This window comes from Convolutriloba macropyga, chromosome 8, assembly GCF_964194025.1.
Source record: "Convolutriloba macropyga chromosome 8, txConMacr16.3, whole genome shotgun sequence".
NCBI classification, from domain to species: Eukaryota; Metazoa; Xenacoelomorpha; order Acoela; family Convolutidae; genus Convolutriloba; species Convolutriloba macropyga.
Genome location: NC_134475.1, coordinates 51,904,129 through 51,924,232, shown reverse-complemented (window position 1 = coordinate 51,924,232; position 20,104 = coordinate 51,904,129). Strand labels below are relative to the sequence as shown.

General features: G+C 37.1%; 1 protein-coding gene across 1 annotated transcript in view; it reads left to right on the top strand.

The window, feature by feature from the left end:
- Positions 1-20,104, top strand: part of LOC142344819 (uncharacterized) — a 166,613-nt gene that overhangs the window by 109,814 nt on the left and 36,695 nt on the right. Inside the window, exons 14-17 of the mRNA XM_075396798.1 lie at positions 2,496-2,962; positions 13,301-13,466; positions 13,845-13,912; positions 19,061-19,199. Of these exons, the coding sequence (XP_075252913.1) occupies positions 2,496-2,962; positions 13,301-13,466; positions 13,845-13,912; positions 19,061-19,199 (840 nt within the window). The remainder of the gene's footprint in view (positions 1-2,495; positions 2,963-13,300; positions 13,467-13,844; positions 13,913-19,060; positions 19,200-20,104) is intronic.

Sequence of the window (20,104 nt, the reverse complement as noted above, 5' to 3'; positions counted from 1 at the left end):
AGCACTTCGCTTTTTTGTCTACTTGTTACCTAGTCTTACTAATGAATGGCCACGTACTACATTATAGCTGTTTGATGAAGGTGCAATCAAATATTTTTTGAGTGCCAAAATTTGGCTTGACGGTTTTGACAGCGTTTTCTGGCAAGTTTCAATTGAAATTTTCTTGTTCTTTGTTGTTCTTTTTAGCCGCTTTAAAAAATGAATAAGGACAGGTCCTAATGCCCTTCTATAGAAGCAGTGGTAATCGTAAATTTGTGGTAATATTAATTGGTTCCTAATGGTATTTATTGCTTTGAAGTTAACTCTTTCAAAAAAATAAGTTAATTTTTTTACTTTACTGTTTTTGTTCTTTTTTGTATAATTATTACCAAACCTTTTTATGGACTGGTCGCATATGTTTTCTGGTGATTTATAAGTTATTTTTGTTTAGTTTTAGGTTTATCTGATGGTATTTTGACTTTGTTATTAAATTTAGTTTTTAAGAGGAACATAATTAATGTTTGTTGTTGTTGTTTGATTTTGCTGCTCGTCTTGACTCGCTTTCTTAATATTGACATATTACAGCAATCTAATGCATCAATTTTTGATCCACTGAGTTATTTGCTTTGGAGGCTATCTTATCGTTAATACAGAATTTTTTGAAAAAGACTTGGGCTTTTTTGGGTTTCGCAAAAAATAATTTTTGGGTTTTTCTATCTGTTCCTCATTTGGTAGACAATTATGCCAAAATTGTGGATGGGCGGGGTCGGAACCTTATGTGCCATCGCACATTACCGAGCCGCCTTGTTTCTGATTCAGTATCAGCGAAGCGTCAGGAATTTTATTTTGGATTTTCTCATGCTTTTTCTAGCTCGTCGTTTTTATCAAATTTTGAGCATGCGACATCGATTACACATCAAAAGCTTAATATAAGTAATTTTTACAGCTCGTGGCATCATACTTTGTTTTATGAGATGCCTTGAAAATAGTTAACTAAACGAAAATGGCTGATTGAAAGCGCTCTCCTTTTTACAACTCGAAGAGGAGCTATGGTGATCTGTTTTTAGGACTCGAAGAGGAGTTATGGTTTTCTGTTTTTTTTTTGATAAGTGAGCGAGCAAGAAAACTGAACTTCAGGGAGTAAATGAAATTCGCAAAAGTTATTTCAGTGACCAAATTCGAAGGGCGGAGAAAAGAGGGAGTGGTTTTTTTGTTCATGCAATCTTTTGAAACAGAGCGAGAAATGTAGGTGTGAAAACATTCGCTAAGCGAGTTCGTGTGCGGCTTTTTCAATAGTTTTTTTTTTGTTTTTTGAAACTTTTATGTTGTCTAAGAGCTTATTTCAGGCTGAAGTTATAGTTTTAAGGTTGTTTTGATAGCGTTTTGTAGGTTTTTGTAATTAAATGGAGTTTTACGCTGTTTTGAAAGTTTTTCAAATAATTTTTCGATTTTAATGCTATTTTAGCGATTTCTGGCCAATTATTGTATTGTATTGCTTTTACTTGTTACTAAATGTTTTTGTGCTTTTATGTGCTTGTCCATATTTGTATGAGCAGTTAAATTGTTTCGATTACTTGCAATATTCTTTTACCTTTGTCTTTGTACAAATCAAAAAGTTAATTGAATTTTTTTTGTCTAAGTTACTTTTTAGTTAATTTTTTTAAATTCATTTAAAATAGTTTTCTCTTCTTTGATGCTCACTGCGATGCGAAACTAGAAATTCAGGCTGTTTTTGGCGAAGGTATCTTCGAGTCTTTGCTCGAATTCTGCCGGCTATGTTAAATTGCTCTTGAACGAAGCATGCTGCAATTGATTAGAGCTCTCTCAATCACAATTTCAAGCAGCTGAACTCAATTGGCGGCAATTTAATACTGAAAGTCAAATAAAAAGTGCTGAAACTGGTGATGGTTTCCACTTTAAATCTTAATAATAGTGGTATATCTTAACCACTGTTGTTATTTGAAGCCCACTATTGAACTCCTAGTCCCATTTGGGCTCCCCTCCTCCCTCCCGCCCCCGACTGAAGCAGGCGCAGGCTGCAATTGATTAGAGCTCCCACTAGTCGTTCGAGAGAAATTCTTCCGACGTTTAGTCGGTTATGTTTTTAATCGGTGACTGCTTTTCACAGGATGCAAAGTCAAATGTCGCACGTGAAAACAATTGTTTAGTTCGAACTGCTGAATAAAAGTCAAAAGTAGTGCGAAGGAGAGAGTGGTTTTAGTTCATGCAGTATTCTAAGAGAGAGCGAGAAGTGTGAAAAGTGTGAAAAACTTTTCACTGAGCGAGCGATAATGTTTTTCCCAATCATTATGGCTAGTAAAAATATGTATGAAAGCATTTTTTTACTATGTGAGGCAAATATACGGACTTAAACAGGCTTCATTATTCTATTCAATTTGAAAATGGCAACGTAGATTGCAGGTTTTTCTTTCTGGTATACTTTTTCAATCACTAGTGTGATCATTGGTATCAATCGCAGACACTTTGAGGATAAGAATTGCCTTTTTGTATTTGAGGTGCCAAATTTAATCAGCAACCCCTACTTCGATGCACCCAGCATATCATTTATGACCAATAGCAACCATCACAGCGGAGGCTACAATCTCAACACTCCGCTCTCAGTGTCAACTAACTTCGAAAAATTCGAGAACAGCACTAGTAAAGAGATCAATTTGACGTCGTCAACCAAAGAAACATCTACCCAAGAGTCACAGTCAGTAGGTAGAGGAGGGCTCTTCAGCTCTGCTTGGAGAAAAATGACCAGAACATCAGCTGCGACAAGTCCAGAAGATAAAACGTCTAATAGCACCTCAATATTTGGTCTCAGCTACCCCTCTGCAACCACGTCCCCAACCGCCCCGGTAGCAAATAATCTTAATGTCAGTTCTGGTTGGGGTTCTGGCTACAAACATAAATCGGATTACGATTTGAGTCAGACTAGGAGCACTCACCCAATAGAAAATATATCACAGTTGACTCAACCGTTAGTACTTTAGTTTCTAATCTAGTTCTGACGTAGCGCTTATTTGGTACGTAGTACACTATTGTTAGAAAGAATTGATTAAGTTGCCTCAAAATATTTAGTACCGCAGTCTAATATGTTGGTATGTTATATTCTATATGGATTAATCTGTTAATTTTGAATCTGTTACTATTGCAGGGAAGGGGGGCGTCGATATTAATAGGCATTCTATCATTTTAAGGGCCGAGAAACGAAGTGCTGCGAACCCCTTAAAGCGACATGATAACGTTTTTTCGTCATGTAAATTCTTTCCAATTTACCTGACAAGTTTTTTTTACAATTGTCCCAAAACTCCATGGTCAAGTGACCAAATTATTTTCTCAATGGAATGATATTTTTAAGACATATTTAGGAGAAAAATTAAAAGAAACTCGGAATAAATAAGGCTTTTAGCCCCAACAGATGAGGTAGATTAATTTTATGACAGAGGGATACTGCTAACTACACCAATAACTATCGAATTATTCGGAGCCCCAAATAATTGCATACTTTTGGATAGCCACCGTCATCGCAGCCTTCTATTATTGCGCTCCGTTTTGGTTTCTTCGTCTCTATATTTTGCGTGAAGGCTTCTCTCTGCCAGTTGTATTCCTCGTTCCGCTCAAGTGGTTTTTAGACGGAGATGCTCAGTAAAGCAATCTAAAATGAATGGAGTCAAGGTCAAAAAATGAAATCAAAAATAGAAAACCACAACGTCCATGTTTAGAACGGTCAGTAACGAAACGAACTCAGCAATAGGAACCAGATCAACGCAAATATAAATTGGTTGTGCTATCAATTTTTTCGTGACTAAATTTTAAAGAAAATTTACTTCTGCGGAAAAAATAACCTCGATGACGTCATTTGGAGCCCCCTTAGTAAACTTGGTTGCCCCCATTGAAGCAGACTGCAAAAAATTCAAGCTCTCACTAGTCGTTCGAGAGCAATTTTTGACACGTTATTCGGTTATGTTTCTGTATTCTCGTGGAGCATAGCTTATGCCTGATAAATTTTTTGATAGTGGTTACATCGGCCATAATTTCTGTTTCCGTATCCTTGAGCAGTTCATTTCGTAATAAACTCTTCAATTAAAAGTCTCTTTTTAATTTCTCTAATGTATGCATGAGTCTGTGATTTGCACATTTTTTTGAAAATGTGTGATGCTATCATTTTCAGTGAATCTATCATTTTCAGTCTTTTATTTTCAATTTTTCAGATTATCTGTTTTTATGAGATTAAATAGTCTGATTAAACTTAACAAACAATTTCATTTAAGTTCTAAATCATTTGGTAGCCAAAGTTCTAAATAAATTGGATATTTTGGCTAATTTTGTTTGTACTATTTGCCTTGTTTTCTATCTTTGGCTCAGTGTTATGCGCCTCATATACATTCGTGTCATGCTCGAACTTATTGGTGCAATGCATGCCCGTGCATTTGACCCATTGTTAGTAAGCCTAACTCATTCACAAGCCCATAAAAATCCGAGATTATAAAGATAAAATTGTGCAATGCTCGTACTTTATCTCGTGCAAATATTTAACATCGAATGTTGTGCTCTTATCTACTTGCCAACTTAAAACAAAAACCTGGGAAAACCAAAATAGCTAGCACCATCAAAATTGTTCTAATATAGATAGCTAATATACAAGGAAAATGTCACTTGGGTATAGCCAGGCCGCAGTTGACATGGTGACAGGAGTTTTTTTTGGCAAGTTGTGAGTTGAGATTTTTTCTCTTAAAATAAAATTAACGCTAAGTGGAAGTGATAATTAAATCGTAAAACTCTGCGATCTCTGTTGTTGTAAACTATGGCGAATCTGCAGCTTTTTCGGAATTTGAAACCTTTTTCGGGATCAGAGAAAGATAACTCTACTCAATTTGAACGACAACTTTGAAGCTGCATTGAATTGGCAGCAGTTGACGAGGAGCAACAACATCGCTACCGGCATCTTCGTCTTAATAGTAATGCTTTCTTTTTTTGACCAGCTTACAGAGGCCGTATGCGAAGACTTGGATCAAACACTAGACTCATTGGGAAACTGGTATGTCAATGCTGATAAAATAGAACTTTATGAACTCCAATTCTAAAACAGAAAACTGAAGCCATCGGAGGAAAGCTTTCATGTTTTTTGACGGAGTTACAGCATCTAGTTAGTCTTGCTTTTCCAAATATAGCTACAGGGCCTGCCGCTGCTGGAGAGCTAGTAGTTGCTACTGAAGATCGTTCTAATGAGCGAGTCAGAAGGATAAAGGAGAGCTTTTCCAATGGTTTACCAAATAAGCTTAAAAATATCTACTCACTCTTCCTGACCACACCACTGGGTCAGAAGACTTATGTGAAGGCGCATCTAGAACGGCGATGCTTAAAGATCAATACCCTAAAGAAAGATGATGCTGGAATGGCATTTAGTGAAATTTCAGAGTCACAAATGACCTCACTTATCCAGAGTATGAGTGCTTTAAATAAAAATCGAACAGTTAAGACAACAGACAAATTAGTGAAGTCGCTGGAGGAGCATAAAAGTCAAAACTCTAATGCAAACTCTAATGCTTCCAATAGTCTTTTTAGACAGCCGTATGATTTCTACCGAAACAAAGGTGGATTTTACCCGAGACAGCGATTTAATCCGCCCTACCTGTTTAGCATAAACATGCAAATGCAACAACCCTGCCAACAACGAAGTCAGAGTCACGATGCACCAGGCTCTCAAAGACCGGGCTACCCAATAACAGGAAAACGGCAGCCATGCTACGTGGCTTATGGTTATCAGTCTCAAGGCCAACACTCAGCGACATCGGAAGACGCCGGAAACGTCAGGCTATCCATTTTATGCAATACGTTGCATTGGTCAAACACAGTGCACCCAGAAACCAGAAATAATGCCAAAATTGTGAACAATACGGAAACATAGTGCAGTACTGCTGGTTCGAACCTCAGCCTTATAGAAACCAGCAACTGCCATTCGATTCGATCAACAAAAGACTATGTCAACCACATTTATAACAAAACCCATTCATTCGTAACTGCTGTCCTGCCTCCTTTTTCCTCAAAATTCTTTTTTTTAATCCCTTTGACGTTTAAATCATTATTCTCAAAGTTATTACTGGACTCTGGTGTTTTTGTTAGTGCGTTTACACTAGCCATGCTTGAAAAAATCAAGCTATCTGCCCCGCAGAGAATTAAATACGTTAATACAAAGCCCTTTCCTCTTCAATAAGTGGCGAATTCAACTCATGCAAAAACCCTAGGTCAAGTTGAAATCATTTCACTCTCCCTAATCAAGTATTTCCAGGGAAGTTATTGTTGCCCAAAATGAATAACCCAAATTTAGGTTTTCATTCTATAGAAGCAACATAATTCTAATTGAGGTAGCAGCACAAAAGCTATACCTGCCTGGAATTCTTCGCAAGTTTTAGAACTGACAAAGGGTAATGGCAAAACTAGAATGAAATTCAAAAAACACATTTTGTCAATACAACCCAAAACTTGGAAATTTTCTCCAATTGTCAGGAACCAGTGGATTGTTGTCTCGACAACATTTTAGCCGATGATACAATTGCAATAGTAGATCCTAATCCACGTTTCAAAAATTCAACAGGTCTTTGCCTAACTAGCTCTTCTTCAGAAATCCAATCTTCAAAAAAGCCAATCGCTGTCTTAAACGTAACCCCAAAATGTAGTTACAGTAAGGAGCAGTAGTCAATCGATTTACCAATTTAACGCCTAAACAAGCAAAATACTTGCAACCAATTGATCCAGCTCTCTTTAATGTAGACAGCAGCGACATGAACGAGCTTGTTGACAACTCCCAGCAAAGTTTACCATAGCCAATAAAACACACTTTTTGGTTTCCTACCCCTGGAAGTTGTGGGGATCCAAATGCATGAACAGGTAATCACCAAAGAGTTTTTGAGACAATCAAATTCTTAAAAGATGAAGAAAAGCTTGAGCCAACAAAGATTTTGAGTCTAGGAAAAAATATCTTTTTTGGGTTGGGAAAATCAATTTTAATTGTACAAAAAAAAGATCAGATCGAAGAATTTTTAGTTTTTTTCCAAGATCTTCTTGTGCGACACAATTGTGATGTCGGTGAAAATGACCAGTTCAAGGTCAAGCTAACACCTGAAACACAGCAGCAACCAGTCTATACTCAGAGCTCATTCACGGCCATTCAATTGCGCGCGGAAATCCTCGTTGATTTAGCAGAAATGTAATTTTTTGGAGAAGGGCAGTGTATTAATCTACACTACCCTACTCCAAATACTCGAGCCCCCTTGGCTTTTGGTTCTAAGATTTTCTATATATTGCAACTGAAATTATAGATTCACGCAAAAGGGTTTGCACGGAGTTCATTCTGCTGTTGACAATTTTGCACACCTTATGGGGACTAAAGATCATTCTCAGTGTTGACTGTTAATAAATGTTCGACCATCTTTTTTCAGGCAAAGACCATTCCAAGTTCCCTGTGGAATGCAGTGGGTTACGTCCTTAATTGCAGTCTTGTTCTGGGACATGTCACAGTTAAAGCTAATTTTGCTCTAGAATATTTGTCTAGAGTTTTTAATAATCCGACTACCAAGCTTCAACTAAAATTGGACACGAGAATTCGAATTCCCACCAAATATTACCGGCAATAGTTTCATGTTTGCAGTGTTACTTAGAGGACCCAGATTCTGATATAATTCCAGTGTTTGATTTTTCATTCGATCTCCCCTTGATTGAATTCACTTGCAGAAGCTAATTTCTTTGAGTTTGATCTCAGCAGTAACAATCAGCCTGTACAAGAGAAACAAAGAGATAGCAATATCTAAACGGTTATCAATTGGATTAAGAAAAATTGAAACTGTATCGAATTTTTTTTCGATAATACTGGACAAAACTTTATAAGTGATATTGTTATTCCACCAAATCTTTGCGAAGAAATTTTGTTCAGAATCCACAATAGTAAGTTTATAGGACTTATCGGACCAGAAGAAACTGCTCAATTTTGCCAGAGATTCCATTTCCCGTCATATACAGAAACCCTGCTCGATTATGTTTCAATTTGTTCATCATGCTTGCAAACAAAATCAGAACAACAAAAGAGTCTAAGGACACCATTTCTACGAAAAGCGTCAGCACAATGTTTTCCAGGAGACTTACTTGAATTAGATATATTAGACAAATTATATCCCTCAGGAGGTTACGCTCACATCCTCTACGCTACAGAAGTTTTTAGTCGCTACTGGTTGGTACTTCCAAAAAAGGAACGCAGGTGCAGAAACAATCGCTAAATTGCTTTCAAATTTTCATGCGACACTCATACTTACCCACGACAATTCTCTTGTGATTGGGCTGTTTTCACGTCAAAAGTGATGGAAACTTTGTGAATTGCTAGAAGTCGAAATGAAATTGACATTTGTGAAGCATGCTCAAACAATCAGTGAACTGGAACGTAGTCATGCTATAGTAAAGCGATTTTTGCATATTTACGAAGACATAATTGTAAAAGACTGGCACCACTACGTTCATATTGCAGCTTTTGTGTATAACACCACTTATAATTCTTCAATAGGGTGACCCGACTCTGCTTTTTCATGGCTCTCAGCCGACGGAACCTCCTGATACGCGATTCAAAGGCTTAACCATCAAAAAAGCACCGCCAACAAAAAGGCACCGCCAAGAGGACTTTTTTCAACAAAGTCAAGACCGAACGAAGACACTCTTTGCTGATGCTAGGGACAATTCCATATAACAAATTCCTTAAAAAAAAATTCCTATTCCAAGCCTCTAGTACTGCATTCACATTGTCTTTTAATGATCCCGAAAATCAGTGGTACAAAAGACTTTATCTTCAAATCGGTAATTAAATGTTTACCAGCCTATCGTTTTGAGCAAGATTTAAAAGTTTCAATCTTTATAGTGCACAATGTTAATACTAACGATACACAACTCGTACACCGTATTCGTTTACGTCTAATTAATCCAAAATACGAGTTTGAAGATTTGAAAGACATTGATCCCAATATCCTGACCCAGTCACAAAAATAATTAGTGAACTTCAACTTTTTAAGTCAAACATTAAAATTTATAGCCTCTCACCACTCGCCAATCATAGTGGGATCATCTAACGGTTCCTCAATCATGCATTTTGGTGTGAGATCGTTTTAATGCTCCAGCACACCTTGCATGTTATCCTGAACTCACTGAAATTCAAACCGACTTGAAATTGAAGATAACACAAATTTAGCTGCTGATAGACAAATTTCAGACCCCATATTACAACAATCAGAGGATTAGCAACCCATTTTGAGAGCTTTATAGACCCAGAACCTGGAAAACAGTTCAGGTTTTTGTCAGAAGTACAGAAATAATAAGGCGCAAGAAGGAAATCAAGGTTTGCAACCACCTACTCAGAGTGGCAATTCGTTGATACCCGATGCTGTCCAAATTAAAATCGAGGAGTTCCTACTCAATCAAATAGCATATTATCAAAAGTGGTTCCTTTAGATCCTCCCATTTATTCAAAAAGAAAACGTCGAACATTAGCTCCACCATACCAGTGTCCAGGCGTTGAACCAACAGGGCATATGAACTTCGCCGTGAGGTGAATGTACGAAAACGCTATCAAGTGGGCTCATCAAACTTGACCGATTTTCAAAGCAAGTATTGAAATGATCTAATTGGACGAACTAATTACTTCTTGTGCTCTCCTGATACAGCAAGCAAATCAAGTCACACCAGATAACTTAACTTGACTAAAATTTGAATATCACTCCCCTCAATTTAGGCGTAACCTTTTCTGATGTCATTCAGTACACGCAATTAAACGCAGTCAGATATTTATGTCTTTTTCCAACTTTCAACTAAATTGAGCAGTACTCACAACTCGTGAACTTGAGAAAACGGATATTGACTGAAGAATGGGCACCTTTGATTACAACTTCGTTTTCGCTTGCCCAATTCTTAATCTTCCCTTTTCTCATAGCTGCAAATTCAGAACACAAAGGCATTATTTTCAATTACCACTGAAAGATACTGTTGGCTGAAAAGTTTGAACAGAATTATTTTGAGTTGCCTTTTCTACTTTCGACTAACAATTGATAAATTTATCTCTAATATCTCTTAAAAATTGGACACACTCTGGACACAACTTCACGTCGCAATGGGTTCTTGTAGAAGTTCTTGCAGAGAAAGAAAAATCTCAGAACGACTCGGTGGAACTGCAGCAAGAATTGACATAGCTGTTTCCCTCAAAAGTTAGAGCATCAACATCACGAACGAAGAGGTATTCCAGTTGTCCTAGTGCCAAGTGCTGCAGCTGGAATCTTTGGTCTGGACATGGGATTTACAGAGAAATGAGCCTGTACATTAGGACGAATGTTTGTTGGATGCAACCGGATTGGTAATAGAAATAAAGTAGATATCCCTACGACAGTTTGATGACGCTGCTCCGTTTTCTTTGGACTCTGTCCCCAACTCTCCTACTGGCAGCTTTTCGCTGCTGCGTCCCCTGTCCGGAATCTGAGTGCTACTTGTCGTTGGTTCTAAGATTCATTGATTTGATTTTTATTTCACTGTTTTTTGTGTATGTAAAAATAAAAGCCAGACCAAACTGCTAGACAAGGGACCACCGTTTTTTGTGAGCTCGGGGATTATGTGCACAGTGTGATATGGGTGAAATGATCTATTTTTTTTACTCAAATGTTATTTATTTATTTAATGTCTTTTGGCAGAGGTGTATTGTTACTAGCATCTTTAATACGAAAGGCTGACTGATCTATTGGCTCACTTGTTCCATATTTTTCTACAGAACTCTTTAGTCTGCTTATTCACGTCGTATGAGTACTTAAGCTCAATATTTGTGTTCTAATCGAGCTCACTTTTCCTCGGAATGTGTTTTAATCCTTCAGTGTGTCCAATTCTTGAAACAAAGGCATGTCTGTTGTACTAAACCAAACATAGCCATTTTCAAGCCAACCTAATTTTTAACCTGATTCCTCTTAAATGGGTAGTTTTTATTCGATTGATTATTTTATCGTTTCTAATGAAACAAGTATGTTTTTAGATAAAAGTTTGTTGCAGTTAAGACAAAAGCCTAAAAGCGGTTTGTTCAAATGCTTCCTTTTTCTTTACAGTCTTTTAAGCTTTTCCTTTGTGTTACGTGCGTATTTCTGTGGTCACTAGACTTCATAAAAGAGCTAAAGCCCTAATTTCATGTTTTTTTAAACAGTTTCAAAAGAAATACCATTTAAAACAACTTTAAAAGATAGGGCCGTCTTTTTTGAGTTTGCTAGTGATCATAATAACCTCGTGCTATATGCCCTTATTCACGTGATTTTGTGCAGCACACTATGTTTATTTCACTTTATCGGAACTGTGTGTCATTTATAATTTTTTTTTACAAAATACCAATAACAAAAAGCCTCGGCTTGTTATTTGCGCTACGCAACTCAAATTCAATACACAGAGATCAAACCTTGTACCGCGTGATATATGGGTATTACCGCAACTACCTTATGATTTCACACTCACAGTTTTTTTTATCCAAAAATATTTGAAAAAATTGCAGTAAAATTTGATACCGTTTGTCATTAAGCTAACTTTTTGAGCGCTTTGTTCTTTCGAACCGGGCATCCTTTTTCTGTTTCCTCTTACGAGCAGGACTACCAGCACGACTACCGGATGAAGCGATCCAACTTAACCCGTGCAACCTTTGGAGACATATCCGTGATTGGTGGTGACGATAGCAGCCACTGATCCCATGGTCGATGCCTGGGAGACCATTGAAAATGAGGACCATGGTGTCAGCTGATGAACAAGCAACCCGTCAAAACGAACTATAAATTACGCTGCACATCTCTTTTAAGTCCGGCACTCTGAAAGCTGTCTGTTTCGACGTCTGCACATACAATCGAGAGCTTCACGCCACAGAGAAGAACGGGAAGATCAGGCGGCATGGGTTTGGAATCGACATGAGGCCCTCGGTATTTGTACGAATTGGCAACTATAGGCTCTGGTCATAGAGACGTTCGTACCCAAACACTCGGAAATTGAAAAAGCCGGAGAGGTTTTCAGTGTGTTGTGGCCTCGGGTGGTAACTTCGGATGTCACGAGGATACACACCCTCGCTCACCACGACTGAAGCGCCCATTCGGGCCTGGTCTTTTTGTTGCTGGCGGAGCGTCCCTCGTAATCCAATGGCGCATTCTTTTTCGTTGCTAAATGCCTCTACAATTCATGCGATGGACAACAACTACGCCACTACTGCTACATTTATACCTGCTTCAATATTCTTACTTGCATCTCGGAGCTGCCGAACTCCATCAGAGGCTCCCTGCGAAGAATGCCCACACTTACTCTCCAGCGCTCAATTTCATCACGGGTCTCCTCTTACGCAGACAACACCCTTCCACTCGAAACGAAGTTGCTTAACTCCCTCGCCCACTCTACATTTTGATGCTTCTCATCGGATGCTGATTCGCACACAGATCTAACATCCTGCGCCTCACCGGCATCACAGTTCATGGTGAATAAATCAAGATCAAACATTGAATACTGAAATTTGGAAACTTGACTTTAGTTTTTCGGAAGCAGGAGTGCCATGCCCTTCATACACATTCGTGTCACGCTTGAACATATTTGTACAATACATGCCATTGTCTGTACCCCATTCTTAATAAGATTAACTCATTCACACGCCCTTATACATCCGGGATTATAAAGATAAAACTGTACAACGCTCTTACTCTATCTCGTGTAAATATTTAACATCGAATGCTGTGCTCTAATCTAATTGCTACTCTCACAACAGAGAGAACTATAGCTACGGCCCGGTTAACTTGTGAAAAAAAGCTTTTTATCTGGCTGTATAAATATTTTAGGACACGCAAGGCTTTGACATCTAGCTTGGAAATATGCTGGCCGGGTTATTCTACTTTACCTTACCATTAATCTGGAAAGCTTTTAAATAATGAAATTCACGGCTTTTCGTTGCCCAGGGTCGAGAAAATCATGCTGTTGGATCCTAGTATTTACAATTTGGGAATAAAATGTTTGAATTATAAGAGGACAGGCTGTCCAAACATTTTATTCTATCACTTTGTAATATACGACCCCTAGAATCCAACAGCATGGTTTTCTAGACTCTGGGCAATGAAAAGCCGTAAATTTCTTTTTAAAAAAACTTTCCAGATTAATGGTAAGCTAAAGTGGAATAACGCGGTCAGCATTTTTCTTAAAATAGCGGCCAAATCTTTGCTAAGAACTGACCGTAATCACAGAGAAAAGAGCAGTGTTGCAGAAAAGAAGAGTTTGAAATATGTAAGTGATGTTTCAGTTTGTGTTTGTCACTTGGCGATAACAAGAGACAGAAGCTGAGAGTGAATGCGGTGGATGTGAGCTGGTCAGGGGACCTGTTCGCACTCGCTATGGCTGACGGAAGAGCTCTTGTGTTGTCAGGCAAAGACAACAAGCCCAAACTCTCACTCAGAGTATCAAGAATGGTACGTAAAGCACGCGCAATTGTTGCTATTGCATCAGCTTTTTTAGTTATGCCACGTAGAGAATTCATGGAGTATTATTTTATTCCCCAGTAATAATCATAATCTAGAAAAGGACCCAGGATTGTTGTTACATCATAGGTTTTCTGTTGATTTCCATCTTTTTTATCTATACGGAAATAAGAATAGATGGTTGTGGCATTGTAATTTACTTCGATTCATTTTTTCAACAGTACTTCTGACGCAGTGCTTTACTGACGAGTTTTGCCAATATAAAAATTTATCGAAAAGATATCGATTGATGCTAATGCTAAGATGCAGATTCCTACTTTATTACACATATAAAGAGGTGAAGCAAAAAAAAATTCTTTGTTGTTTCAGCCTGCGACCTGTTGTAAATTTCTCAACCGAAATAACCTTCTGGTCTACACAGCAGAAGACGGAAACATGTAAGACTTGTTGATGCTCGCTGCTTTCGAAATGAAACACAATTTGAACGATACAATTGATTCCTTTATGAGAAGTACAATTTTTCGTACTTAAGCTCAGCCTTGTTTTACTTGTTATTAATAGCCGCGCTCATCTTCTCAGCCGGGTATTATGGCACTCCTATTTTTTTTACTTCGTCGAACTTTTTTTCGCTTTACCCATTTTGCCGCTTTTTCGACATTTTGCGTGAAATCTTTTTAATAGCCGCCCTCATCTTCTCAGCCGGCTATTATAGCGCTCCTATTTTTTTTACTTCGTCGAATAAAAAAATGTTTCGCTTTACCTCATTTTGCCGCTTTTTCGACATTTTGCGTGAAATCTTTTTAATAGCCGCCCTCATCTTCTCAGCCGGCTATTATAGCGCTCCTATTTTTTTTTACTTCGTCGAATAAAAAAATGTTTCGCTTTACCTCATTTTGCCGCTTTTTCAACATTTTGCGTAATATCTTTTTGACTTCTCTAGGCTAGTTTCTCTCTTCTCTCATTCTGCTAAAAGTGATTTTGAACATCAGTTGCTCAGCAAAGCAATTCAAAATGAACAGAGTCAGTATAAAAAATTGAAGTCAGAAGTAGAAACGGGATAAACCCATAAAGCCCAATTTTGGATGCCCGCTATTTGAACGTCGTTCCTATAAGTCTTAGTTACCACCTCTAATGCTTATTGGTATTGATAGTAGCCCCTGTAGCCACTCTCTAAGAAACAGAAGTACTTTATGTTCAACTACAAAATGACATCAAAATAAATCTGACTTAAAAAAATGTTTTTGTACAAAAATCTTTTTTCAATATTTTCTATCCTTTCAATCCCAATCATGCTCATTGGAATCAACGGCGGCTATTTTCCGGCAATCTGCCGGGTATGTTTGACTTCTCTAGGCTAGTTTCACTCTTCTGTCATTCTCAAAGTCCTTTTAAACAGCAGCTGCTCAGCAAAGCAATTCAAAATGAAGAGAGTCAGTATAAAATATCAAAGTCAGAAATAGAAACGGGATAAACCCATAAACTCACTTTTTAGATGCCCGGTACTTGAACTTTGTTCTCAAGTTTTAGTTACTATCTATAATGCTTATTGGTATTGATACTAGACCCTGTAGCCTCTCACTGAGAGACAGGAGTATGTTGGATTAAGAAATGACATCAAAATAAATCGCACTTAAAAATGTTTTTATACAAAAATCATTTCTTGTTAATATATTTTTTTTCTTTCAATCCCAATAGAGAAATGGGAATCAACGGCTGCTATTTTCCGGCAATCTGCCGGGTATGTTTGATAATAGCGGCGTCCTCAATTCCAGGCGGCTATTATAGCGGGCGACTTACCTCACTTAAAAAATTGGCTTCTGAACTCACTTATGGAACTTTAAATTTCATGAACATTTACTTGTTAAAGGTCAATAGTGTGCATCTAAGTAGTGCCAAGCATATATGCCCTAATTCTTGATCATTAGAGTCGTGAGTTTTTGATTTTGAATATTAATACTGGGTTCTTCTCCGTTTGTGCCCCCAGTACGTTATGCGACCCCAGTTACAGAGCTCGTGCCATTACATAGTAAGTCATTATGTAAAAAATATTGCACGTGCATCTGTGGGTGCAAATAATATGCGCCCACTAAGCTGAGGGGGCACAAACGGAAGAGATCCTAGTTTTGAATAGCCCTATTAAGGTTTTCTCTTTACAGAGCTTATTTGTGTCATAAAAATGACAGTCCAAAGCTAACCCAAAAAGTTAAGTGGTCTATTAAAGGACTGGTGGTCGATCTGGCTATCTGATCTCTTTAGTTGTTTCAACTCATGTAAGGCCCCATGCGTCTATCGACTATTTTCCGGCAATCTGCCGGCTGTGTTTATTAATAGCCGCACAGCGATAGCTTGGGCAATTATTGGCCTTCTCTTGGCTTTTTATTTCGTCGTCGCGATGTTTGTTACGACCATGTGACGTCACATCCACTTCAAATCTGCTTTTTATTCATTCGTTCATGCAATTTCAACTAGAGTGCGTGCGTGACGTCATTTTTCGCTCTTAGTAGAGCGAGTTTTTTGTTCGTTTGCGTGATTGAATCTTTGGTCACACGTTTTTTACCTCTATCAAAAATAAGGACTTCCTTTCTCTGAAATTGACTTTCAAATTTCATTCAAAGATAAGGTCAATTGAGTGTATGCCACTTTAATTGAAGGTTATTTAAGAGCAGCTAGTAGAAGCAGCAATAAGTTATACTGATTCATAATCAAAATATAACATCTAGCTTTTATTGAATTTTTTTCGTCTTTCTCTTACTATCTTTTTGAGATTGCAGATCTACGAAGCTATCGTGGCTATGTTCTGGCAAGCTGCCAGCTATGTTTGAATTTTCTGTGACTCGAAGCGTATTGGTTTTTTTAACGTTTTTTTAACCGGAAGTACAATTTGTTCAGGCGCCGTTTTGACCTAATAGTGAAAGTGAGTAAATTTTCCGAGTGAACTAACTTCTTCTGAGCGAGAAAAGTTTTTTGTTCATGCGCTGCGTTGAGTGAATGACTTTTTGACTCTGAAAAGTTTTTGAGAGATTGGCGCTTTTAGATGACTTCCTAGCCGTGCTTTTGTCCAAGTGGCCCAATTTTTTTAATGTAACTTTTTTTGTAGAAGTAAATTTTGATTGATGCCGCATGAATATTCAGCCCTCTGAAATTGATACTACATTGTTTTTGAGAGCCTAATAATGCATTTCAAGTGCAAGATTGGCACATATTTCTCATTTTTTTGGTCAATTTTTGGCTTTTTACTTTATTTTTTTTCTTTTTCGGATCTTTGATTTTTCTTTATTGGATCTTTGAGCGTGAGCGGACTTTTGTTCTGACAAATAATAAATATGCTAACTTCTTTTTGATAATTCCTGAATTGGATGCCTTTTTTGACGTGAGGTATTTTTGTTTTATCAAAATGTACCCATACTTATCCAATGCTGGCGATTTGTCCAAGTTTTCTGAATTTATTGTTCGTAGCTTAGTTTAAGTTACAAGAAAGTTTTTTTGTTCGCTGTCTTCGTTTTGTTGCACTATTAATCGAACTATTTTATGGCGTTAGGTCTTTTCGATTGAGTGAAAATTTTTTCAGAAGTGCCATTTTAAAAAAAGTTTGATTTTTTGTTTTTCTGTTTTTACATTTTTGTTTATTTTTTGAGTTTAATTTCCATAAAAAGTCTTTTGATGCACTGTTGGTGATTTTGGTTTCGTTTTGTTGCAATTGAATTTTTTTTTGGCGATGACTGTTTGAAATTCAGTGAAATTTTTTACCATGTCTTGAACTTTTCAAGATTATTTACTGTTACGCAAGTGAGCTGTTTTCGAAGTTGGCTATAAAATTTTTTAAACCTCAATTGCTTAATAATAACAACAACGGAAAAATCCATGAGTTTCCAATTTAACTTCTAATTTGACTTTTCGTATTTTACGAAATTGGTTTTTTCATATTTTTCACAAAATCTGTATTCTCCACATCCTAGAATGTTTCTCGTAAGATCTATAGTTTTATTCGACCTGCCTTTACTAGATTGAAAATGATCGATTTGAACTAATAATTAGGGTCTTTTACCTTATGTGTATATGACGCTCATTTTGCTACATTCACTTTTCAAAATTTTGAATGACAGGCTTCGCGGAAATTCCTAGGGCTTGGTTTTGGTTGTATACGGTTTATTGCGTTCGAATTGTGTTCTGTCTCTTTATTCTTTCTCTTGATTAATTTCGATTTGATTAAATATTGGCCATTGTATAGTTTTATTTCGTTCATTGTCGTTTAAAGCGACCACTAATGTTCGAAGGGTATTTAGTTACCAATTAATTACTGTTTTATTTTGTAAAAGTGTTTCAATTGAGAGCATTTACGGAAATTGATAAATTTTGTAATAATTTCTGGCCATTTCCAGCAGTATTCAAATTTCTAGAAACAAAGTTTTGGGAGCCTAACATGGCTTGACTTTTGCTGCTTGCCCATATTGATGTTTTCAATTGCGTCCAAAGTTTGGATAGGTTTATATATAGGAGTAATGTGTTTTTTGAATTAGTTGGCTTTATAGGCTATTTTTCTTTTTTTTACTGAATTTGGTGTTGGTAGTTACTTTAGTAGGTACCAATTGATTTAAGAGGTAACTGTTTCACGAAGACGATTCTTTGTGGAATTCTTACGGCTATGTTTTTACAATTCAAAGAAATTGAATTGTATTGGGGCGCTGTCTTTTTTTAAGATCTGTTCACACATTTTCATGATTTTTGAAGTCAAATTGGAGTAGTGATTTTGGTCACGACGAAACAGGAAGTGGAGCGAAAAAGCGAGTGGCTTTGCGGCGTGAAATTTTTTTGCTCTTATTTTAAAGTAGAGTGAGAAAACGGTGTTTGAACAAAAATTTACTTTCTCGCTAGTGGTTTTTTTGTTCACATGCGGCAATTTAACTTCGGTTTTTACTGTTTTTTGTTTCGATTTTTTGAATCGATTTTTTTTCTAAATGGTTTTTCCAATCCATTCATAGTCCGTTTTAGGTCTAGTTTTCTGTTTCGTTAAAGAAAATTCTTTGATTGGTACGTCAGGACTTGTCCTGCTATGTTTTTTTAGTCATCTGACGCTCTTTTTCGTTCTACATTTGTTCACACAGCAAAGCTGAAAAAATCAGTTTTTGACTGACTTCTTCCTCTCACTAACGGCCCTTGCGCCTGTAATGTCATTTCTCACTCTTTTTAGCCAATGTTTTTAGGTCATTTGCGTGGTTAGATTTTGGTCATACGTGACTTCTTCGTGATTTTGGTCATACGTGACTCAATAAAGTGACTTTTGGACTTTAAAACTTAAGTTTATTTCGAGTTTGTATAAGGTCAAAGGAACTCATATGTGTAATAAAGGTCCCTAATGAAAGGCTTCTGTAGAATGAATTTTAAACAATCGTTATTAATTTATCGCGGAATATTTTACTTAGCTTTCTGAGCGGTGTCAATTTTTTTTCAATTTAGATCTGTATCTTTCTATCACTATTATACGGCACGCAAGTCTATTCTTTCGCAGCCATTCCGGCAATCTGCCGGCTAAGTTTTAAGTTGTTTTATGTTCAAAAATGTGCACAATAACCGATGCTTGTTTTCAGCTGCGTGGTCTCATTGAAGTCGTGCAAAATCATCTCTAAGTTTGAGGCCTTTAACCACCTAGGCCCAATTGCACGCGTATCAGTCTGTCACTCTAACTCACTTCTGGCTGTGGCCTTTGCACGCAGAAACATCATCAAGGTATGTAATATAATGTTATAATACAATTTACATAACTTTTTTTGTATAGCTAGGAAATGTAACAGGAACTCCCATCTCTTTTTTGGAGGCGAGAGGAAGACCCATTTCAAATAAAATTCAATTGTTTAAACGCAGTTAGTAGCTCAAGTATGCTAGAAGTAAGCATGCTAGAGCTATAGATTGCCGGTGTGTTCAAAGCTTAAAATTGAGTGTAATTAACTTCCACCAAGTTTTAGTTGTGGTGTACAGCTGTCTTTTGGGCAAATTAATTCAATCATATGATGATTTGAATATCAACTAAATCGCTATAAAGCTGAGCGACTGCTCCTGTTATTTGTTCGAGATAATTTCCCTGTGAATTGTTTGGTACATATTAGGTTCACAACTAATTTGCTTGTGGTTATTGGTTTGTTAACGAAGCTGAGTTGAGACGAGCCGATTCGGAGCTCAAGCAAGGCATTGTACTATAAATGGTTTATTAAAAGTAATCCACGTAGAATATGTTCGATGAGTTCCCTAATCAATTTAAAGTCTCCTGACACGTCCCTTGTGCTTTGTTTACTACGGTCGATAACCTGGCTGGCTGTTATATTGTCAATGACACTATTTATGAGCCGTCGCTATTTTAGGTTATTTGCGTCTTTTTAATAAGCAAGTAGTGATTAAGTTCACAAGTAGTCAATAGCTGCCGTCATTTACTTAAATTGTAGATTTAGACGCCCTAATCCTGTTTTAATAAAGGGCTCTCAAACGAAGTTTGGAGCAATTATTTCCGTTCTATTTTTATGCAATTTTTCGCTTGACCGATTTTTCGTCTGACCCCTTTTACTTTTCGTCCTCGGAAACGGGATAAACTGGTAACGCCCGGAGGGCAGTAAATACTCTTATTCTCTTTAGGATTACTA